This window comes from Dromaius novaehollandiae, chromosome 8 (genome assembly GCF_036370855.1).
Source record: "Dromaius novaehollandiae isolate bDroNov1 chromosome 8, bDroNov1.hap1, whole genome shotgun sequence".
NCBI classification, from domain to species: Eukaryota; Metazoa; Chordata; class Aves; order Casuariiformes; family Dromaiidae; genus Dromaius; species Dromaius novaehollandiae.
In genome coordinates this window covers 17,489,226-17,516,492 of record NC_088105.1, presented here as the reverse complement: position 1 = coordinate 17,516,492, position 27,267 = coordinate 17,489,226, and the positions used below count along the sequence as shown (strand labels likewise).

Genomic DNA, 27,267 nt, shown 5'->3' with positions numbered 1-27,267 from the left:
GAAATTTAAAAGCAAGTCACTTGTAAAAACATGGAAAAAATGTAACAGCAACAAAAAATACAGATGTAGGAGCAAGTATCAGAGAGTCTCTATCAAACAGTCCCTAATTTTTAGTTTACTTTTACCGAGCACAAAATACTCTTTAAGACATTTTGAAAGCAAGCTGGTTGCACTCGCCGTTTCTAGGCTGTTGAAGAGGAGTCCGATAACTATGAGCCATTTGCTTTTTCCGCTGCACATCTCGCCGGAGCCGTATTCCGGGCGGCCCCGCGGCGAGCTCCAGCAGCTCCCTGCGAGGACCGATGCTGCGTCTCGGGAGCGCTGCCACCGCCGCCGGTTTTGCTCCCTAGGACGCGGCCTAAGCTGGGCCGGGCGAGTGGCTCCTCCTCGCTGGCCTGGGACCTGGCAGCGGGTCCGGAGGCTCCGCTGAAACGTGCCCAGCGCAGCACAGAGAGAGCAGTGTTAGGCGGGCAGGCAGGCAGCCTGCAGGGCTTTTTTTCCTGCTGTTACAGGATGCAGGTTTTCCATCACAGATACGTGATCCATAAAGTAATTAAGCCCGATGTAAATTTGGAATTTGCTGTTCAGTTCATCGTGTATCACTATTTTTGTCAACTTATGAACACCGTTTTCTTCTGTCGGGCATGACTCCCCTGTCTCGTTCCCGTTTGAATGGAAAATGCCGTACCGCTTTGAATCGTTTTTCTCATGTTTTGCTTTGTGCAAGCGGTGGCAGACATCCCCTTCGCAGCAGCCTGCCCATCTCCCTGCACTACGAGCCCGGCCGCAGCCCTCTGCTCGCCCAGAAGCGCCGTCTTTCTTGTTTGGGTGAGAAACTCCACGTCCCTGTACAGGCCTCTGTGGTATACCTGTAGTGTTTATAACACACCTGTCAACGTCTCCAGCACTGAAATAGTGGCATTTCCAGGCCTTATAATTTTTTTTCTTCGCCTAACCGCGTGTGAGCACGCAGCCTCTCCCGCAACGCTCGCTGCAGCACCGGGGGTCCTGTCAGCGGAGCCAGCGGGGTGACGGCACCCCCAAGGCCCACCGCCGCCCACGGCCGGGCCCCGCGGCTGGCAGGGCCTCCGCCCCGCCCCCGCCGCCCGGCCCGGCCCGGCCCGACCCGCCGCCGCCCCCGCTCGCGCCGCGCCCGTGAAGAGGGCGGCGCGGCGCGGGGTGAGGCAGGGCGGCTGCGCAGCGGTGGTGCGGGCAAGATGGCGCCGGCGGGAGCTACGGCGGCGGCGGAGCGGGGGCTGAAGCGCCTGGTGTGGCAGAGTGAGTGCGGCGGCCTCGCCGGGGGCCGCCCGGAGCGCTGCGGCCGGGGTCGGGGCTGGGGCTCGCGGTGCGGCCGGGGGCGGCTCTGGAGCGGCGTCGCTGCGCGGCGGGGTGGCCCGGCCCGGCTCCTGCCGCAGAGCGAGGTTGGCGGCCGCGGGCTCCCGTGGGGCGGACAGGGCGCTGCCGGCGTCGCGCTGGGCGCCGCGGGGCTGGAGGGAGGCGCCGCAGGGCGCCCCGTTGGCCCCCGCGGGGCGCAGGGAGCGGGCTGTGGGGGGCGGCGGGTCCGGTCGTCCCGGCGCTGCCGCGGCAGCGTGCTGCGGGTTAGGCTTTAACCGGTTGTGCGGCGCTGCGCTCCCGGGTGCGCGAAGGCCGTAAGCGGCGGCTGCGCGGCGCCGGAGGCCGCCTCGCCGGGCGGGCGGGCGGGCGACGGCCGAAGGCCTCGGCCCGCCGGTGGTGCCGTGAGCGGGGGGCGCCGCCAGGCCTGGCCGGAGCTGCGGTCCGGGGCCGTCTTCACCGGAGCTGGTGTTGCCGGCTGAGCTGCTCGGAGTTACCGGAAACTGAGCGCCAGCTTTGTCGTGGAGATGTTAGTTTCTGTGGGTGAAGTTATAAAATGAAGCAGGTATCGTTGCATCTGTGCTTGCGCCTCTGTAAAATAAGGTTGTATTTCCACAGGAAACACTGTCTTAATGCTTTTGTTACACCTCTGGTATTTGTTCTACGGTTGTATAATAAGGTTCTAGCCTAGACATACATATCTGTATTAAACACTTTATTCATCTCTTACATGTCAGCGTTTCTGTAACTTAGGCTTTCCTGAAATACTTGCATGTAGTGAAAGTTACTGTTTTAGGACTTTCCTAAGGAAGTACACTATAGATGTGTCATTTTCTTTGCCAGTATGTTTTCTTTTTCTTTTTTTCCAATCACACAGGGATTTAGCTTTCAGATGTTGTCAGAATTGTGCGTGGTTCCTCTACTTCCCTGTGCCATTAAGTAAAAGAAGAAAAGTGCCTCAAACTAACTGGAACATATTTGGGGAAGCCAGATGTAGAAAAAGTAGCTGGGATGCATAGCCCGTATGAAACTTGTAAAAAGAACTAAGTAAATGGCAGCCTAGACAAGAAAAGAGCACTGTTCATACCTGGGTTTATGGTTGGTTTTGGTATCTTTAAAATGCGTACGAGATACACATAGGATGGCTTTGGAAACCTGTAAGCCATTGTAATTGCCTTGGACAAGGCAGCCAGTTAAGTTTGGTAAAGTTTTTACAGGTTGAGGGAAAAAAATAAACAGTAGTTGGAATATCGGTGGGTCAGGGTTCATCTGGGTACTGGTAGCTTGGAATAAAATTTCTTTTCTTGATGGGAGTGAGAAAGAATGCTTTTTTTTTTTTTTTCTTTTTTGATTAAGGAAATGGAGTTCAAGGCACGACTGGATTATGCATTTATATGTTTTGGGTTGGTTTTTGGGCAAGTAAATTAAAGTATTGTAGGAAAAAATATATTGTATCTGAGCATTTTGGAAAAGGCTCTTGGGAGTTCAGATTATTAGGAAGAGTTCTCTGTGTAATGCCAAAGACCAAGTCATTGATAAGAGTCTTCTCAGAAAATAAGTTCAATGAACTTCTTTGAAGTTAAATTCATTTGTTCTTATACCTTATATATAGACATAGAAGAATGTAAATAACAAATATGAGGTAGAAAACTGAGAGAAAATATGTGCCTACATTGCGCTTTGGATTCAAGTATTAACAGCCAATAAGTTTTGGCAGCAGCCAGAGAGGAAGAAATACTCAGAAATTTCAGTTGTAGAGAATATATCCAAAGGAGTCCTAGGAGTCTGTACCTCAGACTAAGTATACCTGGAACTTGCAGAAAACTGTGGTTGTATATAACAGGAAAGATGCTGAATTGGAAGCAACCCGGGGGCAATTTTGAGGAATCGTGATGGAATTCAGGGGTTGTATGAACAGAAGAAACTTCAGGAGAGCTGACTCGGTGTTCTCTCTGTAACAGCATGGGCTAAATGTACCAAGTTGCATTCCTCTTGGAACATGCACTTCTTACTTAAATAACTTGTAGACCAGTGTTTTTCATTAGTTTTTAGATAAAGAGGAATGTGAAGTTTTTAATTTGCTACAATGAATGTCAATACTGCAAAAGATAAGTCGAGAGTGTGTTGGAAAGCTAAAGAGTAAAGTACTCCTGCTTTCATAAAAATGCTGCTTGTGTTTGTGTGAAAGAATGGGTGTAGGACATCTTTGTAAAATCGTGAGAAGCATGAACTGTGATTTCTTGAGAGCATTGCACACTATTCGGTGTTAGAGCTGGTGGAAACTGAATGAAATGAAAGCTGGATGAGCAGAGAGGTTGCTCAGCTAGAAGAAACTACTGGCTTCTGAGACACTGGAAGTTGGGGGTAGAGAGAGATGATCTTGTGATAGTGTCACGCCAAAGGGACTTGTACATAAGTAGATAGTATTTGCAAATACTGAAGAGCTAGGTGTACTGCTATGTGCACCAGCTATCCTGAAACTTCTTGTAGTTCTTCCACTTGGTAGTAATCACAATGATGTGTGCTGAACTCGCTAGTTCATATTTTAGACGGCTGTCTTCAGTGCTGTAGTGTCTTCACTTGGCAGCGGGAGGAATAGTCATCAGCGTCGTCTGAAGTTCTGTCCTCTTGGAAAGAGAGAATAGGATACTCAGACTAATGCTTTACAAGCATACGAATACAGAGGTCTATCAGTTTCTAAAACTTTCCAACTTTAATTTATATACACTGCCACTTTAATCAAATACGCGTTTGAGTGATGATCCCACTCCTGAAAGCTGCATTTCCCAGATCTGTGATCTTTAGAAGCTGTGGGTCATAACTAGATACAGTCGGTTATTGCTGAATCCTGTACAAGCTTATTAATTGTCGCTTGTCCCAAGGTGGTCATAGCAGGAAAAGATAACACATGTCGAATTTAAGATAACACCAGTTCTTTCAAAAAAGAAAACTTTTCTTTGTTATTTTTCTGGGATTCCAGAAGAAACCTAAGACCTTTGAAGCTTGCGTATTTTTCAAGTAGGTGTAACTGTTTGTGAATATGTTAGTCTAACTGCCTTTTCTTAAGTAACAGCTTAAACTTTTGTACGTTAGCAGTCCATTTAGTGGAACAGTTCACTAACAAAATAGAAATTAATTTAAATATTTACAGGCTTATAGTTAGACTGATTTTATGGAACTCTTTAATATTAGCACAAATGAAAAATTCAGCTACATCTCTCTGGAACAGAGGCAGGGACAGTCTGTGGTCAGGGATTCTGCAGAGGTGCATCTCGGGGGTGTATCCTCCGTATTTAGTTCTCTGTAAATGGATAACTTCCTGGGTTTTAGCAACACTTTGTTTCCTCCAATTGGTAAGTTATTTATCTCTGTTTCTTCTTACAGAGCTAAAATCATTAATATTTGATGACTGCAAGAAAGAGGAAGAATGGAAGGTACAGCTTTGTTATATTTTTCTCTCTTTTGTAAGAGTTTTGGAATCACTGAAATGGGTAGTCTATATCATTGAGTATGTAAATTTCAAATAAAGGGTGGTTAATGACTGGTGGTTTTCACTTTAAATTTTGTTTACTTTCCCAAATAATGGGACTCTTATTTCTGTTCACTCACTCATATCTCTCTAATACATCATGAAAAAATATTTAAGGGTTAGCACAGGAAGAAAAAATGGTTAGTTCTCTTATTAAAAAACATTTGGGGAAAAATAGAAATATATTTCAATTTTAAAATATTTAAAAATAGAAATGTATTTCTATTTATCTTAATTTTTTTGAATGGCTGACATCTTACTAATTTCTCTAGAACTTAACATTGCTGCCTTAATTCCAGAAGTGGTCAGTATAAAATTATACTGCTGTGGGTTATATGTAGAGCAGGATTCAACAACGTGGTGCTTGATGGCATTAGCCTAGAGCCTTGCCTGTCATAACATGTTGTCTGTTCTCGATGATATGTCAACAGCAGTGAAAATAATATAAAAGTATGTCTGGACTGGCCCTGAGGAAGGTCTTCTCATCCAGTCATCTATTTTCCTTGTTAGGAAAGTTTGTCTAATTTGAGTGTCTCTTGTTGCAATTTAAATCACTTACTACTGATTCTCTTCAACCAAGAAGAAAAGGGAGCAAACTTTCCTTTTTTCAGCTGACTTTGTATTTGAAGTCTGTTGTCATATTTTTCTTCTCTGTGAACTGGAATAATCCCAGTTACTTTGTTAGGACTTCTTAAAAAAAAAATTCTGATAATTCTTGTTGAGCTCTCATGAGCTGCAGAGATGAGAAAGTGCTTCTGCTGCTGTACATGTATTTGACTCTAAGTGCTCATGCTCAAGAGCTGTTAAAGCAGAATAGAAGATGTGTCAGAGCTGATCAGGAAAGCTGAGAGCCTTATCACTTGATGAGTCTTAATGGAGTAGGAGCTCTCAGCTGAGAAATGGTCACCTCCTAAGAATATGTCAGAGTTGGGGGTGAGAAGAGCTGCTTAAGCTGTAAAAGAGGTTTGGGATAAGAACAAATAAATTAAAGCAGACCATGGAATAAATGTGGGCAGGAATTCAAAAATTTTTCTCAAAAGTGAAATTTTTGAAATAACTTCTAGTAGGAATAGTGGGGACAAGCTGCCTATTTGAGATAGTGTCTGTCTCTTGAAATTCTGTGTGCAGGGAGCTGTCTTCTGATGCTAACTGGGATTAATTTCCTGCTGTAAAGTTGCTATATGCAAGTGAGAGAAAAATGCACAGTAATAAAGTGAGTTTTGGCTTCAAATTTTCATGGCAAGTTGTTAAGGAAATGACATGCTTTTGCTATAACTGGTTATTCTATCTAAATACTTCTTTATTTGATTTTTATATTTAGATAATTGTTTTAGATGATTACACTACTAAATTACTGTCGCTATGCTGTAAAATGACTGATTTGCTGGCAGAGGGTATCACAGGTAAGCATAACTTTGTCTGTTTTAATATATAAACAGATGACAATATCCTGAAAAGAAAAGGGGAAAAAATGAAATTGGTAGGCTTGCAAGAAGTTTTCTTAATTTGGTTGATGAAGACAAGTAAACATGTGGTATTAGACTGGCAGACTTTCTGGCTTAAGTAATAATTAGCCAGTTGTAGTTTTTTTTGAAGGAAAATGTAATGGAAGTTTTAGAAAAAATATTTCTTAGCTTCTAGGCAGAGAGACTTTTGATTTCAATCTTATTGCTTAAGATTGCTTTAAGCTTTGTTGGTCATGTCCAGGAAGTCTTAAATATCTGTCACAGAGCGAATTTCTCAAGGATGTTATCTGTCAGTTGAAGTGAAATGAAAAGAGCACCTCAGCAAACTTCAGTAAAGCATGCAAGAAAATGCAAATTGTGCTCTGATTTTCCCCCCCCCCCCTTCCCTAATCTGTCTTGTAAATCGGTAATATCTGCTGTTTGGAATGCATCTCTGCTGCTGAAGAGTAGAATTAGGAGACAAGGATATAGAAACTTAAGTACCAAAGACAGAACAAAAACAGGAGACACAGTAATAGGCAAACTAATGAGGCATGTTTGTAGGCAAGTGGATGTGATGCGAAGTCAAGAATTTAAATTTGGGTTCAAAGTTGTGTAGAAATACTTCAGCCTCTTTGCAAAATGAGAGCTGTCCATTTAAAAAAAAAAAAAGCTTAATTATACTGGTGATTGCTTTAACTAGAATAAAAGCATAAGCTGTATAAACAGTAATCACGTTGTCACTTTCTCAAACAGTTTGGGAACAGTTTCTGATGGATATTTCTTTCCCATCTGCTGTGGTTTCTCTCATATTGCTTGAGATATTTAATGTTGGCCACTGTTAAGAGTGAAAAACAGATGGCTTTGTGATAGATCTCAGTTACTTAGTATGCCTGAAGAAGACTTCATTTTTCTATGTGTATTTTATAAAGATCTTTCCTCCAGTAACTTTTGTCTTTTTCTTTATCTCTTCTGTACAATTTCAAAAAACAGATGTTTTCCTACCATAAAACACTTCTCAGAATTTTATTTTATGATCAGCTTTTCTGTAATGTTTAGTATATCATCCTGTCAGACTTGCTTCTGAGATTGAAATAGGTATGTAAAATGTAAATAATCTAGTTCTTAATCAGCTTTAGTTTTAGATTTTTAGAAATATTTCTGTAAGAGGGCATATTTAGAATTAGTTACTTTTCACATCAGTAGCAAGATTGCTTAAGAAATTGCATGATTAGATCCTGAATTTATAACCTGAAACTGTGAAGTTATTTTGCTTCAATACTGTCCTATTTTACAGTTTTTCTTTTTTCTTTTTTTTTCTTTTTTTTTGTTTTTTGTTTTTTGTTTTTGGTCCTTTCACATATTCAGTGTAATATGAAAAGAACCAGTCTATCCACATCCAAATGTCAGATGTTTTCTATTTATCATCCTTGTTCCTCCCCCTCAAAATTACCGAGCAATGTGAATTCCTTTGCGTTATCAGTCTAGTGTCCTGCAGCACGGACCCCCGGAATGCTTGTGTATGGACTTTATTAGAGAGAAACAGAGTTGAGTGAAACTGTTGATTTGTTGAAAATGTCTAATTTGTGCATACAATTACGTTGAAACAGAACAAGCGTACAGGAAACAGCCAAACAGAGAACGGGGGTGGCTAGAGGCCAAACTGTTGCCCTCAATAGTTTCATTCCCCCTCTCCTTCAACATGCTGCAAGAAGAATGTTCTTGCCAAGGCAGTTTTCCTGCAATATTTTTCATACTGGGCCCCGTATTTTGAACGTCATTGGTTGCCCTACCATTTTTTTGCAGGGCAAAACTCTGTTTGTATAGAATAGCTAGAAAAATTTAGTCCCAAAATTTAGTCAACCCAAGACTAGAGGTTCAGGAAGACCTATGGTAACTTGTCTGTATTTAGAATAATAATTAAAAACATCAAGGCTCTCTAGGCAGAAGATAGGTCCTTGCCACTAATTTTGTAGACATCTTGGTTGGCGTTATTTTATTTCCATCATCTGTATGCTAAAATATGTGTGGTGCTTTCCTTGCAGATATGCAAAGCTCTTAATATCAAAATGTAATATTTCTTTCTTTGTAGTTGTGGAGAACATATATAAAAACCGTGAGCCTGTCCCACACATGAAAGCAATTTATTTCATAACTCCAACCAAAAAGGTTAGTATTTTTAAGAAAGTCCGGGAAAATCCTTCAGACTGAAAAAAGTCTTTTTTTTCTTTAATATTTATGTATTCCATGCTACTATGCAGTATTTAACTTTTGCATTGTGTAATGCTCTTCTGTGTGATACTTACTGCATTGCCTTTTGGCTTATAAAAAAAATCACTATAGTGTGTTGTCAGCATGTACCTTTTAATCAATGGAGGTACTGTTTTGTTGCTTATATAGGGATAAACTTAATGAAAGGAGTGATTCAGTACATCACGAAATAGAAGATCGACGTGTGCTTGTTTTTCCCCCCCCCGAGCTTTATTTATTTATTTTTTTTTAACCTTACTTCCGTAGAAGGCGCCATTTGAAGTAATGGCTCTAGTAAAAGAGATTACTCCTACTTCCTAATAATTCTTGACAGAACAAATCTCTGCACTTTTGTGGGGAGAAAATGATGCAAGCCTTCTGCTTTGCCTCCTACAGTGATCTTGGCAGAGGCATATTATTGACCTTCTGCAATTGTTTATTATTCTTGGTCTGGATTTATACATTTTCTATTTTAGTGGGGGGTTTTTTATATGTCAATGTGCAGTATTTGTGAGCTGGACTGGGTAATTAAAATGGGTGTTGGGGTAGAGGAGAAGCTTGTCTGGTGCATTAGGAAGGGCAAAACACTTTAATGATATTTTTCTCCTCTTTAAGTCTGTAGATGGACTTATTGATGACTTCATTACTAAATCATCCCGCAGATACAAAGCGGCATATGTCTACTTCACTGACTGTAAGCAAGTCTTTGTGTTGCAGTTTGATGCCTCTGTTTATGTAAATAAGTAATCTTCTTGTCTCACTTCTTAGAATTAAGTGTGTGAATGTTTTGTTCCTTAGAGAAGGTTTTGAGACTTAAGTCATTAACCATATTACAGGGTTGCTTATGTACCAGAAGTTTGTCATCGTGCTGTGTGACAATGATCAGTTCTTTCACATTTACAGAACAGTGGTGATCTTCCCCTACCTCAGCTTTTAACTTAGGTAGTCTAGTTTTGTTTTAAAAATATTCCGGCTATTTCATGTGTCAGTACAGAGGAGGGCAATTCAAGTAAAACTATCTATCTCATACAAACAAAATCATATGCAAAAATATAAATGCAACTTGCATTCCTGCAAGAACAATGTTTTGTAGTCGGTTGTTTCATGTAGTTACTTCAGACTTGTGATCCAGCCTTTTTTTCATTACCTAGAATAAGAAAGAATATGGTGCCTACATAGCTCTTATGTGAATAACATAAATTGCAAAGCAGAGACAATTAGTGTAAATGGGGGTTAATTTGACTGCATGTTCCTCTGCTGTCAGTCAGCATGACTCAAGTGGCATGAAAAGAAAAAAAAAATCTGTGTCACTGAAAGCAGAGACTGAGTTGTGGCAGTACTGTTTTTTTTGCCTCTGTATATAGTGCATGTCCCCTATTCAGGAGTTGATTTGCTAGTTCAAACTTATTAAAAACAAAAACAAAAAACAACAAAAAACCGCAGCCAAATGTGGAACAACACAGATGATCTCCCTCCCCGCCCGGGGCATTTTGGGAAGACTAGTCTTAGCGTACCTCAAGCTACCCTTGTGAGTGTACTGCTGATAAACTCATCAGAACTGATCGGAACTTACTTAGTAAGGCTTGGTAATGTTTTAGCTCTAGTGTAAACTTGAATCACTTTTAGACTTTCAGAATCATTTTTCACCAATTTCCATTGTTTCCAGCTGTTTTTTTTCTTGTTACGCTTCAAAATATAATCTTCATGTTGCTTCCTCAAGCAGTTGTACTCTCTTAAAGCAGTTGGCAAATCAGTATCAGAAGCTCTCAGTTTGTTTCATTTGATGTTGATGCAGCAGTTGTTGGTACTCCTGAAAAAAAAATTGCACTCTTGCTGTATGTTCCCTTGTTGCAAGTGTGCAAGCTTCCTGTTTGCCAAAACCTTTATTGTTGAGAGGGGGCAGAGAAACAGCTTTGACTGTCACTTCCAGGACTACGTAATATGAATATCGTTCAAATATTTCTTAAATTCAGTTTCTAAAGTGGGATCCAATGTAGCCTTTAAGTGTAGTGGAACATATTTCTGAGAGATCTATAACTAAAGTTCTACATTTCACTCCATTTTGATTTTTGGTCTATACGTATTATTTCCTTTAGTCTTTTTGTAGCTTGGGAAGTGTTTTCTTTCTCCTGTATGAAAAGAAAGAATATAAATCCTTGCTTTGCTGTTATTTGCAAAATCAGTATCCTTTGTTGCTGCAGATCTCTGTTAAGTATTCTACAGTGTCACTTGAAGAAAGCTAAGAAAAAATTTACCAGGGATGCTTTTCTTAGAAAGCCTTCTCTTTCACTTTGGGAAGGTTTCGCAACTTGTTTTATGTTACTGTTAATTGGCTCTTAATTTAAAATCCTTTCTGTGTCCTGAAAGGAAAGGAGAATTGAATGATGTGAAAAAGTAGGTATGAGGTCAAAATCTCAAGCTACAGAGGAGTCCTATATTGAAAATACAAACACAAATAATTCTGAAAGCTCACTTTTGGAAAACAAAAGTTTTATGTAAGAGGTTTCTGTGCTGTAAGTCTGTGAGCGAGTTAAGTACTAGTTGCAGTACATACAAATGATTTATAACTTAGAACCTTCTTCTCCTAGCTTGTCCTGACAATCTCTTCAATAAAATGAAGTCTTCCTGCTCAAAATCAATAAGGAGATGCAAGGAAATCAGCATTTCATTCTTCCCATGTGAGTCTCAGGTAAGTTTCATTCTTTATCTTGACTGTAGAAAATGGCTTGGAGGTCTATTTCCACATGGTGTTGACTTGCTAGAAAACAATTTAAAAAGGTAGGGTTTCTTATTTGTTTGGTTTTTTTCCCCTGACAAACTGTATGTGAGGCCTATTACCACTTCAGTGTATTTTCAGTGCTTGTCAGTATTTTTCAGATAAAGACAAGTACTCCTGTACGCAAAGATTTGCTGTTGATATTTGACCACTTTGCAAGACTTAGGTTCTGCCCAGCAGCTGCCTCTTTCTTAGCAGAGAGGTTAGAGGTGCTTGTCTTCAGTAAGCAGTGAAGTTTGTCAAAATAACAATACTTCCGTACAAACTAGGTAGCTTGGTGCATAGGAATAAATAGAATCCCAGAATAACTAGTCAGTGAAAATTAAATGGAGAACAAGTAGTTTAGGGAGCTGAAGGAGAAAAACAAAAAACAAACCACCCAGACAGCAACAAAAACAACTTAGCAATTTTTTTTTTATTGAGAAAACCACCAAAGAGTAAGTCATGGGTATTGTGTTGAGAGTTCATCATCATCTTGCTCATGCACTTCAGATGCATCATGCACAGTGGTACTTGCTGATACAGTGAAGCCCCAAAGCCCTGTCCACTACTGGGAGTTGCAGAGCTAACTGTGAATGACTGTTTTATTTTCCCACATAAGTGTGTGGGTTTTTTTTTCTTTATTTCTTAAACCTTATGAACATGTCAAGTGCTATCACTGTTATGTGCATTAAGTGGCAGGTGAATATAGGAGAGGTTTGTGCTGTCTGTGATCTATTGTGATGCAGCTTCCTATTTTGAGGACTTATTCGTTTTTATTATTTAGATTGAGAAACAATAAGAGAAGAATTTGTGGGTTTTGTTTTGTTTTTGGTGGTGGTATTGACTTTCCCAAAATTTGTCTCAAACTGCTTCAGGTTGTTCTGCTGAAATTGCTGTTAACAAAAAGTTCTGTAACTTCCCTTTCCAAATAAAGCTGTTTTTTTTAAAAAAAAAAATTATCCTCATATCATAATTATGATCATAATCATCTGGAGGTTTTATCTTCAACTTCTTGAATATCTTACTTTTCTGATGTTGAAAGTAAGCAGTACTTAGTCTTTTCTTGTTTCTAGTTTAACTTTCTGTCTTCAGTATTTTGGATTGTGAGAACATTTTGAGACCTTAGTGAAGGAACAGAGACTGTCCCCCAGATTTAAGTTCCTTGGACCTACTTTTTGAGCTGATGGGGTAGATAATCAGACTGAACTCTGGTCCAAGTCCAAGTAGTTATCTGCTCTAAAGAAATTGTCATTTTTATCTGGATGGAAAATTCTTCTCTGGCTGTGTAGTTACAAAGTCCATCTTAAGCTGGAGAGAAGCTATTTACTGATGGCAGGATGTTTCCACGTTTGCATTCTATTTACTAAACTGACAGAAAAGTTCTTCTGTGTAATATGAGACATCTTTTTATCAAGACTTATTACATTTAAGAATTCAAACTCTTGGAGGTCAAGTCTTCATTTAACAAACACATACAGTATGCCAAATTATATTTTAAACAGAATTAGCTTGATACCTTCTATAACCATACTGCACTGCATTGTATGGTTTTGTACGAGACAGTGGAGGTATTTAGTTCCGTGTTTCTGTGGTTGATCCATCTAAACAGACAGTAAACAGTTTGAAATACATAGTAATTTCTGTAGAGGAAAAGGGAAAATGGAGGAGAGTAATAGAGAAAAGGAGAGTGAGAACATGAAACAGATGAGCTCAGCAGGATAGAAAAAGGCTGTAAAATGGGCAGCAATAGAGAAGTTGCATGTTTTAATGTATAACTTTTTTTATTACAGTATGCCATTTTATGGTATTAACAATTTGTCTTAACACAAGGTATTTTAGAAATGTACAATCTAAGCCATTTTTTTTCTTAGGTATTTACTCTCAATATCCCAGATGCCTTCTATCGCTGTTACAGTCCAACTTTGGAAAAGACAAAGGATAAAGATTCTGTAATGGAAGTTATGGCTGAACAAATTGTTACATTATGTGCCACTTTAGAAGAGAATCCAGGAGTACGATATAAAAGGTGGGACAAAAATAGTTTTGTATTAGTGTAGTCATCTTCATTTTTAGGATTTGTAGGACTTCTATGTTGTTCGGTAATAGTTTGAGACTGTAGAAATGTTTTATTGTGGATTGCTTTTAATCCACAGTTCTAAATAATAAAATGATATGAAACTGCAACCTGTAGGCAAAGCGGGAGGTTATCTATTTGTGTGTATCCATAAACAGTGTTTCCCCATGTGCTGTTGGTGAGGCTTTTCTTCTCATTGTGTTCTGAGGTGTCCCATTAATAATCTGCTATGGGCACTGTCCTGATCAGGCCACAGTCTCGTCTGTGTTTGTGAATGAAGCGTTTCTTTGCACATCCTTACCTGAAAATCTTGAGGGTTGTGGATATTGTTAAAGGTGATGTGCGCTTGTGAGATTGGGCTTTGCCTAAAATGTAAGTCCAGATGGCTGCAGCTGTCCTCTAAGTATGACCATTGGTAGAGTAGATGGTGGCAATGATGGGCTTCTTAAACAGTAGCCTCATGAAAAAAGGCTCTTGACTAGGTGGTGGTCCTAGGTTTAAGTGTGTGTCTCCCACCTGTGAGTGAGAATTTTACATCCTGGGCCATGTGCCAGCTAATCTGTCTTTTGGCTGAAGCTGTTCCTACTGTCTGAAATACCTGAAGTATTCAGAGTTGAATCATAATTTGTTTAAGAGTGAAAATATATTGGAAATACTTAGAATGGAGTTCAGAAACTGCTTGTGCAACAAGAGGATGAGTTTATGGAGTTATAAAGGCAGCATTTTAGTTCGTAGTTAAGAAATTGAAATTGTTTTTGTTTGGTTTTTTTTTTGCATGTTTCCTTTTTTCCCCTCAGCAAACCACTGGATAATGCCAGCAAACTTGCACAGCTTGTTGAAAAAGGTCTTGAAAACTACTATAAAACCGATGAGAAAAGTCAGATAAAGGTAGAACTTGAATTCAAGTGTTTGCTTAGTTTCTGTAAGTGTAAATTTTTTTGAGTATGTTTTGACAACAGGTTCTGCAAAACCAGGTTTTATTTATTATTAAACAAAGGTAGCTAGTTGACCTTCAGCTGTTTTTGTGTATAAAGGTAACTTGGAAGAGGTGGTAATTGGTACAGAATACCCGTATTAAAACAAATATAATTTCTATGCGGAATATTGAACAAACTAATTTGTACTTGGAAAACGGACACTTTACTAACGTAGAGGATGATGCAGACCTGAAGAAAAGTGTGTAACTTTAATATCACCTTTCTTTGGGCTATGTGTAAAAGGGACTTCAATACGGAATTGAAATGCCTTCCATTAAGGGATTTATTCTCTCTAAGCAGAAGTATGGGGTAAACTGTTCTGACTCAGTAACATTCCACTCTTCTAAAGAAATTAATGTAGCTGAAGTTACCACTACTTTACTAAACCTTAAAATGAAACTTCAGCTGAAAGTTTGCAGATCATAGTGCAGAATTCATTCTGTATTGCAGTAGTGTTGCTAATGCACTCTGAAATACAAGCACTGTACATATTTGAGAATGGGTAATGGATAGCTGTAAGCACTTCATGTTAATTTTTAATCTTTAAAATCATTTTCTTGATTAAGTGATGTTATTGAGTGCATTGCAACAGGCCTAAGAGCATTCCCTTAAAATGACTTTAGAAGCATTGTGTTCTGATTATTGTTTAAACAAAATGGTATTCCTACTTTTCATGATGAACATTTTTAAGGAAATTCTGTAAGCAAGAGGATAGGGTTTTTTTTGTTTTTTGTTTTTTTTAAAAAAAGGTGTGGAGTACTATAATTCACTACAGGCTTAGTATGTGTTAACTGTGTACTGTGCAACTTAACTTTCCATTTATCTGATGCTTTTTAGGCTAAGACCCACTCTCAACTATTAATAGTTGATCGTGGCTTTGACCCAGTATCAACTGTGCTTCATGAGCTCACTTTCCAGGCAATGGCATATGATCTGCTACCAATTGAAAATGATACTTACAAGCAAGTATTTATTTTGTTCTTTTTAATATAAACACTTTATTCTTTTTTGATTATAAAAGCTATGGAATATTTAAGGTGAACTGCACCAAAGGTATTTTTTTTTAAAGTGCTTGTACTATATAGGGGTGGCTTCAGTTATTTTAGTCTTTCCTCTTGATTTTTATCATTTTCTCTTTCTGATAACTTTCTCATTTAATTGAGAGTAGGTAGGATCCAGTTAGCATTTTTGCGAAGCTTGGTACTGACAAGTTGCACTGTTTCTTCATATGTGCCTAAGTAAATCTGAGTCTTTGTTAAAAAATTATTTTGTACTAGACTTGAAGCAAAACCTTGCTAGTGCTCACTCAGATTCTCAACTCTTTCCTTTTCATATTCTCAACCTTCTTTGCTTAACAAGGCAAACAAGATGACTAGTAATAGAAGTATCATCTTGGATGAAAAGCTCAAAACTGTTTGTCAGGATTGTCACTCTTACATCTTCACTCATCTTATTTGTGTAGTTGTTTAAAGTTACATATGTTTCTGTCCCAAAAATATATTTAGGTAAAACGTATTCAGTTTATATGCACCACATAAACATTATCCCATTTGGATTAGAGTGACGTACTTTTGTTGTTGGATTGTTCTGACAGCAAAGATTTTTGGTAAGAGTTTGCCTTCTGATAACCCACCACAGCAAATGATACCATGAGGCCTAATTGCCTCATTATTCAGTTAAACAAAAAGGAATGCCTTTGTTCTTTGTTAAGACTGGTGACCTGAGTTTTTTTAATATAATATGTAGAATTCCATGAATCTGAAATTTACTGGCTCCAGAAATGTAATAGTGTGTTTTGTAAGTAGAGCCATGATCTGACTTTCAAAATTAATCTTGTAATTTTTTTCTTATATCTTTCTGCATTCTGGCTGCATATGCTATCTGTGAGTTCCTGTAATTGTGATAGTAACATACTATGATTGTTATTATGCTATATAGTTTTATTTCTGTTTGTAGAAGAGTAATAGCTGGTCTGTAATTCTGTGAAGCATGTTACTTTTACTTGTAAAGTAATTTGTCTTAGTCTTTCTCGTGGGTGAATGGGACTTTATTTTCCTTCTGAGTTACAGAATGTTTTATAGTAGACAGAAAGTTGCGCTTTGCAATCTCAGTGCTTATTGCTTTGCACACAATTTGTGTTTGAAGCCAAAGAGAAACTTACATTAGAAGCTGAAGAGAAAAGGAGTTGCATGTGGATGTATGATTAAAATTCTGGTTGCTATTGGTTTGAAAGAATCTCCCAAAGCTGTTGCCTAAAGTATAATTCTAAAGACTTTCTTTTTCTTCCTGTATATTCAAAAATGTAGGCTGTATAATGTATAATCCTTAATATGTAAATTATTTTGTGTATTGCTCAATAATTGAGATATAAGTGAAAGCCTGTGTACATTATTAGTATTACCATGTATGGTGGCAAGCATACATGGTAATACCGTTGGTATGTAACAATTAATACTCTTTAACAAGTTATTAGAAAGAAAAAATTGTCAGTCCGAATTTTCTTTTTTGAAGATACAAAACAGATGGACTTGCTGGGAAGGAAAAGGAGGCAATCCTGGAAGAAGATGATGAGCTCTGGGTGAAGATTCGACATAAACATATTGCAGATGTGATAGAGTATGTGAATAAATTAAAAAGTATTAAGAAAATGCAAGTTATGAAAGTTTCTGTGAGAGAGGGGGTGTGTTTGACCAACTACTGAGAAAGTAGGAATATACACAGTATCGAAGGTGGTTTGTATAGACTACATTCTGTTGAATAACCAATGCCAGCAAGAAAACATACTTTCAAAAATATAGTATTTACAGAGATGCAAATTTGCTTGTGGAAAATTTAATTAGAGCTATTTCTTAAGAAAGATTTTCACATCTTCTAAATCCAGCTATTATTTTATGAAAAGTAGTAGCAAGTTATTGCCTCCATTGACATTATGCAAGTATTAGATAAATAGAATACTTAGTTTCAGTTTATTTTGTCAAAAAACATGCTTTCCTCTGAAGATGAAACCTCTCCGAAGCTTTTGCTTTTGTTAAGAGCCTCTTGTTGTTCAGCTCTTCTTAAGAAAAGATGTAAAAACTGTGATGCTGTTGCATTTGTTTCTTTTTGTGCAGGGAAATACCAAAACTTCTGAAAGAAATTTCATCAAAAAAAAAAGCAACAGAAGGAAAAGTAAGTTGTTTAAAGTAACATAGTGTTATTTTTCCTGATAACTTAACTGTGCGCGTAATGGGTCAGATCTGTGTGGTTCATGGACTACTACAGCAGATGAACTTCATCTGAATGATGATGTTTGGAAAATGTCAGGCTCCAACTGGAAGGGAAATGAAGATGTGGAATATAAACAAGAAAAACTACCAAGCTATTTCAACTTGTATCATTCCTTCACAGTTATCGTTATCAGGTCTGGCCCAGTTAATGAAAAAGATGCCGCAGTTCCGTAAACAGATTACTAGGGTAAGGACTGTTTTGTAAATACTACCTAGCTGTAAGTCATGTCTGAGCTATAATTCTGTGCTGGATGTTGTTGAAGTCTAGATTTATTCTATTGCTTCCCTATTGAGCATGCTGTGTAACTTTTCTCCAAATGAATATGTTTACCTACTGTAGCAAGAAGCACATTTGTTTCTAGGTGTTTCATTTTAGTAGGTATAAAATGCTTAATTCTTTGAGTATTTTATGCACTTTGGGGATTATAGATACAAAAATAGTTGAGTTGTTGTTGTTATTATTTTGAGGCTTCCATATTTTAGCTCACAAATATTCTGGTACTCCTTAGTGATATCACCTGGAAGCCAATCATTTTTCACTGCTTTATCATTAAGCCGGTACCTTTGTACAAGCCAAGCCAGTTCTTTCTATTTGCAAGATCTGTTTCAAGTGGTATAAAGTTCTAAAATGTTCTTACTGCTAGACTTGAAATTTACTTCCTTCCTTGCTTCTGCCCCGCCCTGAATGCTAAGCTTTAAGTGAGGGATGAAACACAGAAAATGCATAATGGCACTGAAGGATAGTGGAAGGATTTATTTTGTTTGTTTGTTTTTTTTTCCTTTTTTAATTGGTGAAAAAGATTACTTTGTACTCTACGCTGTGACATGCAGAAATAATAAGCAAGCTTATTTACCATGTAATTTTTGTCTTCTAGCAAGTTGTTCACCTCAACATAGCAGAAGATTGCATGAGCAAGTTCAAACCTAATGTAGAAAGGCTTTGCAAAACTGAACAGGTATGTTGGAAAAAAAAATTACAAATTTGACTTTGCTTGCAGGAATAGATATATCTTTAACAAAACTAGGGTGTCTGTCTCTTACCACTTCTGAGATTGTAGTACTGGAAATAAGTGAAGCGTTTGAATACTGTTTTTTTTGCCTTTGAATTCAGCAGATCTGTGTAAAGATCATCTTTGTGTTTTTTGTCTGTCAAATCTGCTATGAAGTTGCCCTGCTGTGTCCCTCAGAGGGAAGCCCTTTTAGGTCTGGGAAAAGCACCTGTTAGGAGAGGCAGTACAGTTGTACTACTAACCTCAAGTAAAAACTATAAATTCATATTAATATGAGTTCTAGGAAACCTGATAAGAGATGCAAGATTTTTAAATTAATATTTTGAAACATTTTGGGAGTATATTTTTTTTTTCTTTTGAGAAGCTAGTTTTTTGTTGCAGAAGTCTGGATTGAGGCTGTAAGAGATGAAATGGACAACTGTTGTCAAAGTTCATGTTGTGCTCTAGTTGCTTGTATTTAAGCTGTTGGCAAGATCCCTGTTGTGCAGATAGGATACATTTTTGATAGTCTTATTAATGAGAAAGTTGATCTGTTTGGCAGAACTACACTCTAGGAACTTTTCTAACTTGCAATGCAAAATGTTTCAAACTGTTCTAAATGTTTAAAAGTGTTACAGCATTATTATAATGCTGTCGCTAGTGAAACAATCACGTCAAAGGCTTTTGGTACCGAGTTTAAGTTCGTGCAGCTTGATTCATTACTTAAACTTACTGTTTCACAAGAACATGTTTTGGAACACAAACCAATACTTTTTTAATGATTGTTCACTGAAACCATTCCCTCTGTTTTTAATTTAGGACTTGGCTCTTGGAACTGATGCAGAAGGCCAGAAAGTGAAAGACTCGATGAGAGTCCTCCTTCCAGTTCTGCTCAACAAGAATCATGACAATTATGATAAAATCAGAGCTATTCTCCTGTATATCTTCAGCACAAATGGTATGATAAACCACCTTGTTTTTCTCAGTGCTATGGATTTAAATTCAAGTTTTAGGATAGAGCCCAGTATTTTCAGTGAACTCTAGCACCTGTATTAGTTGATGGCAAAGTTTAAAAGAAATGCTGTCCAGCTCCTACAGCTTCTCTTCTCTCAGATTGGTATTAAAGATGCTATTGATAAAGAGATAAGAGATCCATATCCTGTTACAGCATCATCATTGTACTCAGGGTGCATGCAACAGCTTTAATTTTCTCCTTTGCACACGGTATCAAAGCTGATAAAAGGGACTCCATAGCCATTGCAACCTGAAAATGAAGTCAATACAGAAGAATTTGTACTAACAGAGGAGGAAATAAAAGACAGAATTTGGGCCTAAGGAATTAAGTTCAGTTCTCAAAAACAGGACATTAATTTTTTAACTAAAGTAAGGTATTATGCTAAACCTAAAAGGGTAGAAAATGGCCTGTTAGAAAAAATCCTAGGCTAAGTAGTAACAGTGCAGAATATGAGAGATAAAGAATTAGTTTTATTGACAAAGTCACATGGTAACTGTATTATTATTGTTTCAAAGGAACTACCCAGGAGAACTTGGACAAGCTGATCCAGAATGTACAAATAGAAAGTGATAGTGACATGATAAGAAACTGGGAATACCTTGGTGTTCCTGTTCTTTCTTCGGTAAGAAATACTGATTTTTGTCTACAGCCCTTTCAGTAACTCTTAGCAGTATTATCTGGATCTTATTTTTGGAAACAGGAAATTACTAAGAATTCTTGCTTTTATGATGTATCTAAATGTTAAATCCATTAAACAATTAACATGAATAATTTTCAAAGTAATATAACTATAATGCTTCCTCTAAAATCATCAGATATTGACTTGAGCTATTTGCTTTTGGGAAGTGCCAACTTCTTCAGTTCCTTCAATTCAGTTCTCTGAAATGAGTATTTCTGCTGTATCTTGAATTCTACAGGTGATCATACCTTAGTATGATTATTTCTTTATGGTTTCCTACTGGTTTCCCTCCACCACCACCTCCTCCCCCCCCTCCCCAAACTGGAAACCAGTTACAAAAAACATGTATATTGTTTCATACAGCTCTGTCTTTTTTCATCTCCTCAGTCTACTTCTCAGCAACATAAACAGCCTAGAAGAGATCGTTCTTCAGAAGAAACTTTTCAACTTTCTAGGTGGACACCTGTTATGAAAGATGTTATGGAGGTAAATTTGAGGAACTAGTTAATTTGTGGGTACAATGTAGAAATATAGTAAAGTGAACAGTTGTATTAGATTTTTTTTGAAATTCTTTAATATTTGAGTTACTTTTATTAAATAGCTCTCTTCAATAAAAGTATCGCTTTTAGTCTGTTCATAATATAGAAAATTAGACTGCCTAGCGATGTTCCTTACTGGAAGTTGTTTTGAAGCTGAACAAACTCAAGTGAAAGCAAAAAGCTTGAACTGCCTTTTCTGTGGTTTTGGTGGTGGTAGTGTGGTGGGTGTGTGTGGCTTTTTTTTTTTTTTTTTTTTTTTTTTAAGCTCTAATAGGTCTCTGTAATTCAGATGTTAAACACACACAAACTGTAGATGGGAAGAAGCTGGAAAGTCTTACTCAGCAGAAGTATAGTTACTCTGTTCTTAAACCTCTTCCTAAGCAGCACTTAGTGACTGTCAGACAGCATAGTGGGCTACTGGATCTTTAGTCTGACCCTGTGGAGCCATTTGTAGTTTCTTGGTGTCTTTAATTGACTGAATGAGTCTTAAGGGGACCCTGACTTCTCTTACATAGTCCTATGAAGAAATGAAGTAGGTTAGGTTAATTATAGACAAAAAGCTACTGGTGAAATCTGAAAAACTAAGTCAGTATTATTCTTAGAAAGAAAGCACCTGTGTTTTCAATTCCTTAGGATGTAGGAAAGCCTCATAAACTTTTTTTAGCATTGTGTGGTCTAGTGTTTTGCTACATAGGAACATTGTTTTTTGGGAAGCTTCTTGCTGTAAGTTGTTCCAAGAAATTACTTACGCTGGCATTAAATTCCAATTAGGCATCCTTACTAGGAATTAAGACTTAAACAGTCGTGTAGACCTAAAAATCCATTAAAGTCAATCTTTGTTTTGCCCTTCAGGATGCTATAGAAAACAAACTAGATTCAAAAGAATGGCCTTATTGTTCCCAGTGTCCTCCTACCTGGAATGGGTCAGGAGCAGTAAGGTAAACTGTCTAATTCCTTGAAAAATAATTTACACTTTTCTCATTTTTTCTCTTATACATTCTAAAACCTTATAAAAGTGTGCATACTGAGCGGTGAAATACTTCTTACACCTTAATGTTACCGTATAAAAATTATTTCAGTTAATCTAAAGCATACTGAACTTGGCTGTAAGTTGAATAACTCTAATTAGCTGTTTATAACTTGTTCAGGGTATCTCCCTCTGGCTTCAGAGTTAGAAATAACCTTTCCATGTTTCCAAAAACAGAAACTTAAACCATTGAGCTCTTTTGTGTAAAGCAGTTTTAGGAGCGGGTTACAATGCACTATAACTTAAACAAAAAGATATATAAATATTTTTTTAATGTGGTACTGGCTGTCATTTTTGAGGATGAGTTCAGTAAGCTAGGTTCAACTTCTGTAGGTTCCCTTGTTCCTTATTGAATATGGTCCTGTTAGAAACTTGACCTCTGATATCAAGGAATGGTTTAAAGAAGTCCAGAAATGTTAGAGATTATAAAATGAATTCTCTGCTAATGAATGTGAAACTATATGTTCTTTGTACCTGTAGATTTACTGTGTAGCACTGACAGGTAATTATTATTTTTTCTTAAGCTTATGAAAATGTATTGTCTTCTCCTTCCCTCTTCTTAACCCCATTAGCTGTTGGACCTCATGGCCACTGTCTGCTGAGCTGCCAGAGGGTTACCGCTTTTTGTAGTGTTATTTAACGATGACACAGCTGAAAGCAGACAATAAAACCTTTCTATTGCAGGAAGACTCTAATATGCACTCACTACACTAATCAGATGCTAGAATTCATGGGGGGGAGGGAAGTGTTCCTAATATATCCTGAATATGGAGGACACTTGAATTGTAGACAATCGGTAGCTAAACAGAAGACAATCGGTGCTAAAGATGCACAGCCATCAGTTCTGTTACTTCTAATGCTAAAAACAAATGAACAAAAAAAAGTTGGTGTGCAGTTATGTTCCTGGCTATATGTTACAGTAATCAATGCAAAGAAGCACTAGGGCAAGTCAGTGTACATGGTAACCAAGGCTTTATGTTGTAGGCATGTAAAACTTGGGGATTTCTTAGGCACCCTAGCAAAGAGTTCAGGACTGTAGGTAGTTTCATCTGAATCTGCAGTTACTGTGTATGCTAGAGAAAAAACTACTACATGTATGTTAGAGCAAATCTTAAGGCCTTTATCTTTCTGTTCCTAGTTATCTGAATCCTATTTGATAAAAGTCAGATACTTCTCGGAGATTCTGTTCATGTTAGGGGACTGAAAAGCTAAGGCACGGTGATGATCTGACTCATATGAACCTCTCATGAAAAATGTCACTTGAATTGGTGGCGTGCAGAATTAAGCTACTCTGTAGGAATCCTTTGTGGTGAGCTGTCTGTGCAATAAGGTTCTTGTTTTGGATTTATTTTACCCGTTGGGATAACTCAATAGTTTCTGTGTGATGTGCTACTTGTTTTCTTTATAATTCTTTTAACTAGCAATTTGTCTAATTTTTTTTGACTGAAATTATAATTAGTGAAACGTATGACAGAAATTGTTACAAACATGTCATCTTACAAAACATTTTACAGTGCTCGCCAGAAACCCAAAGCTAGTTACCAAGATGAGCGAAAAAGTAGTGCAAGACTGATTATATTTGTGATTGGAGGCATTACGTACTCTGAGATGCGCAGTGCTTATGAAGTTTCTCAAGCCTACAAGTCTTGTGAAGTTATCATTGGTAAGCTGGTCTTGGGAAAAGGGGGGGTATATAGTGATTTGCTTGAAAACTCAATATGTAGTCTAAAGATATTTTTTGGAAAATATAAAGGTGGTTTTCTTTCTTATTTCCCAGGTTAGTTCAGCAAATTAAATACGCACACAAAAAAATACGTTGACTACAGTATTAAACTATGCTGTTCACTTAAACTGAAAAGATGCTTTTATCTAGATTGCTTGATGTTTGTTTTTGCAACAAGAAATTAAGGACAGTAAAGACAGATATGCTGAAAATTTCAGAACAATCATCGTGAATTAATTCAGAAAAATGTATTATTAAAGTATTCTCGGATGTATAGCAAAAAAGGATTAAACAGTGTAACAAGAAGTAACGTGGGTCCGTCTCCTCATAAACTTTTTTTATCTGCCTGAGCTGTATCTACAGTTGAACTTAATGCACTGGTTACTTTTGGAAGGAGTAGGAAAGCTGACAGATTAGTGCAAAAATTACTTTTGGTGGGAGGAAGGGGAAAGATGCATGTTTTTTGGGTTTTTGTTTTTTTTTTTTCCCCTAAATAAATGATAGGGCTTTTTCAGTACACCTCAATCCACTTTGCAACATCTTCTAGTTCCTGTTGTTATATCTTCAGACTTGCACAGCAAACACCATGATTAATAGCTTTTGCCTTGAAAAATGTAATGATATCTAATTTTCTTAAGATTCAGCAGTAGGCTTATAAATGCAGAATTACTAGATAGAGTAGTAATTTCTCAGCTAATACTTCAGACAGAGTCGACCTCTGTTCCAGCAGCTGCTGTGCTCCAAATAATCATTTCCTGTTGCAATGGTTAAATTTAGGTGCTAAAACATAGCACATTTGAGACACATTTTGGTGTCTGATGCATCAAAACAGAACTCGGGGTTACAGAACCTTACCAGAGATGTGTATCCATCTTCAGTGACAGCTGGAGCCCAGGTGTCAGGGTCATCCAAAACATCCTAAATTGCTTGAGGTACCTGTCTTTTGGCAAGGAAATTGAGTCTTGAGTGTCAAAAATGATTAAATCTGTCTAGTATCACTTAAAAAAAAAAAAAAAACCCAAAAAACAAAAACAACCCCCCCCCCCCAACAATAAAAAAACCCAGCTCTTGTTTATGGAAACAACAACCTTGATTCTGATACCTAAAAATGGTGGGGGATGTGTGGGGTTTTCTTTTTGTTGTTGTGTGTGTGGTGTGTGTGTCTTATTTTTGGCTTTTTTTTTTTTTTGGTTGTTCTCTGATAGGTTTAACACTGATCCTACATATAGCTTAGCTGAGCTGTAATGGAAAGACAGGACAACAGCAGTGTAGTTTGACTAGATTTTCTTCATCTGAGACTTGTTGACCAAACTGTACTCAATGTAGCCTGTTGTTCTGTTGTAGTATCTGGCACTGACCTCATTACCATGTTCCCTTTTCTTTAGAGATGACTTCTGTAGTTTGCTTGCAATCCTGCTTGTGGGTGTTTTTTTTTTTTGTTTGGTTTTTTTTTTTTGGGGGGGGGGAGCAATAACTGCTGCTTAGAGAAAGGTGAAAAATTTATCCTATTACCAGTTCAGAATTTGAGGAATATTAGCCCATCCAGATTAGGTGACACTGCTAAAGTTCAAACTGCAAGACTGCCCTAATCTTAGAGTGAGGATTTCGCTTTATAACTTAAGGGTGACCCTTCTTGGCCGAAGTTAAAATGACTCCCTACAAGAACAGGAGAGGTGGTAATTGCACATGCCTGAAGAATACTAAGGATTTTCTTTGCAGCGCTGGATTTGGAATTTGTGAAAAGTTTTCAAGGAAATGTTAATCAGTAAAAGCCAGTTGTCTGGAACTGATGCTCCTGTGGAGATGTATTACTTGTGATAAACTTCAATCCCAGTGGTTTCATGATTCTAGCATGAAGCCTGTCATTAATATGCCTTTTCACAGAATAGGCAGATTTCTTACAAGCTAGGACAACTGCATAGAATGAGAGCAGCCCAAGTTCAAGCCTGTGCTTGAAGCCTCTGCAAGGCAGAGCAAGGACTTGAGACTTGTGTCCCAGCTAAGAGCTCTAATCACTGGTCTTTGCTGTTCCCTCTTTTCTTCTCCCATCTCTTCTTCTGCGCTCTCCCCATATTCTCCCAGAATATTGAGAGCCTTCACTTCATTCTGTGTAGGGGAAAAACTTTTCTTTTTCCAGATGTCCCCAGTGAGTAGAAGAGGGACACTACCTACCTACTCATGACACTTCCAACTTTCAAACCTCTCAAAACATTCTGTTGTACTTTTCCATTTTCTGGGTACAATAACATTCACTGGATACAATAACATTCACTGGCATGTAACTTCAGATTCTTAAGAGGGAATGTCTGCAAATCATAAGTATTAATTGTATGTATGAAATTATGTTCTATTCACAGGTTCTACTCATCTTTTGACACCTAAAAGACTACTGGATGAAGTAAAGAGTCTTAGTAAGCCAAAGGATATGGTCTGCATTAAGGATGAATAGAAATGGTGATGTTTGTAATGTATTTGGAAAAGACAAACAGTATGTACATATTCTTATGAAATTGACTTTTCCAAATACTGTACTGGGACACTATGTGGTTTTGACTAATGAAGTGTCATTTTATAACTTAAATTTGCTGCTTTTTTGGGAAGTAGAAGGCAGAGAGAGAGAAAAAAATCAACACCTGTGGGCTTTTATGTCCTGTTTTGTATAGGCAGTGTTACACTGTAAAGTTCACCCCTAACAAATCTTAGCATAGTTTGTTACCATGAGTGTATATATACTCTGTTAATTTTTTGAGAACTGTGAAAGCTTTATATAACTGGAGAGTTTATTTCTTAAAAAATGGCTGAAATAAAAAAGGGCCTAGATTCTTAGGTGGAGACTTCAGAATAAAGTTTGTAAATATAAGTGTATGGTAAAATTATTTCACACAAGTGCAGTGGCTCTAACTGTAATACTTTCTATAAAATGATTCACTGAAAACTTTTTAAATGTATGCCATCTTGTGAAAAATCATGAAATATAATATTTTGCATGCCTGAAAGATCAGAAGAAGGAGTTTCAGATGGTGGTGGGTAAGGTAGAAAGTTAATTATGGAAGTACTGAGCAGTTCTAATTTCAATAAATAACTTCTGAGAAAATGCTGTCAGTTTTGTGCACTGCAGTACACTTTATATTTAAGTACTTACAAGGGTTATTACTAAAGCTTTTCAAAAAGAACAGCTTTTTTCCTTAGCTTCCTTATGACTGTCTACATAGTTCCTCTATTTTATGAGATGAGTTGCTTGTGATTGGAGCTATTATACCAGCTCCATGTCACTTTCAATATTTCAGGCATAACATTCTTCTCCTTTTAACCTTTTTCTCCTCCCCACCCTGAAAGAGAAGAAAGAGGGGAAGCAGGAAAAGAGTTGACTCTTTGCAGTAGCTTGGTAATTAAAAAAAAAAAAAAAATGCATTCAAGTGGAGTTCACTGTTCTCCTGTATTTGTTCCCTATTAAAAAAAACTAAGTTGTGTTGGAGTGGATCAAATGAATTCTAAATTGGATTTGTTTCTGCAATACTGCTGATTTTTAGATTTCTCTTAGAAAGTTATTCAAGTGTAAAATTGCAACTGTTTAACATTTAAATGAATGTTGTATTGATGTGCCTTGAAATGCTAGTTTGTGTATAAAATCCCATAGAAATGTCATAAAATCATGGATATTAGA

At 37.6% G+C, this 27,267-nt stretch overlaps 2 protein-coding genes across 3 annotated transcripts in view; one reads left to right on the top strand and one right to left on the bottom strand.

The window, feature by feature from the left end:
• The window catches only part of FNDC7 (fibronectin type III domain containing 7), a 16,183-nt gene extending 15,010 nt beyond the window's left edge, over positions 1–1,173 (bottom strand). Inside the window, 1 exon segment of the mRNA XM_026118834.2 lies at positions 178–1,173. Within this exon segment, the coding sequence (XP_025974619.2) occupies positions 178–240 (63 nt within the window). The 5' untranslated portion in view covers positions 241–1,173.
• Positions 1,127–27,267, top strand: STXBP3 (syntaxin binding protein 3). 2 transcript variants are annotated; one of them, XM_064515793.1, is made up of 19 exons: positions 1,128–1,278; positions 4,717–4,766; positions 6,183–6,264; positions 8,399–8,475; positions 9,172–9,250; positions 11,145–11,245; positions 13,186–13,340; positions 14,186–14,276; positions 15,203–15,327; positions 16,877–16,981; positions 17,476–17,533; positions 17,753–17,818; positions 18,507–18,587; positions 19,440–19,578; positions 20,151–20,257; positions 20,702–20,800; positions 21,706–21,791; positions 23,395–23,543; positions 25,961–27,267. In XM_064515793.1, the coding sequence occupies exons 1-19, from the start codon at positions 1,218–1,220 to the stop codon at positions 26,050–26,052; spliced, it is 1,803 nt and encodes a 600-aa protein (XP_064371863.1). In that variant the 5' UTR covers positions 1,128–1,217; the 3' UTR covers positions 26,053–27,267. The 2 variants fall into 2 exon arrangements, 1 of the variants encoding a protein (XP_064371863.1); XR_010390161.1 differs by lacking the exon at positions 21,706–21,791 and having other exon boundaries at positions 1,127–1,278.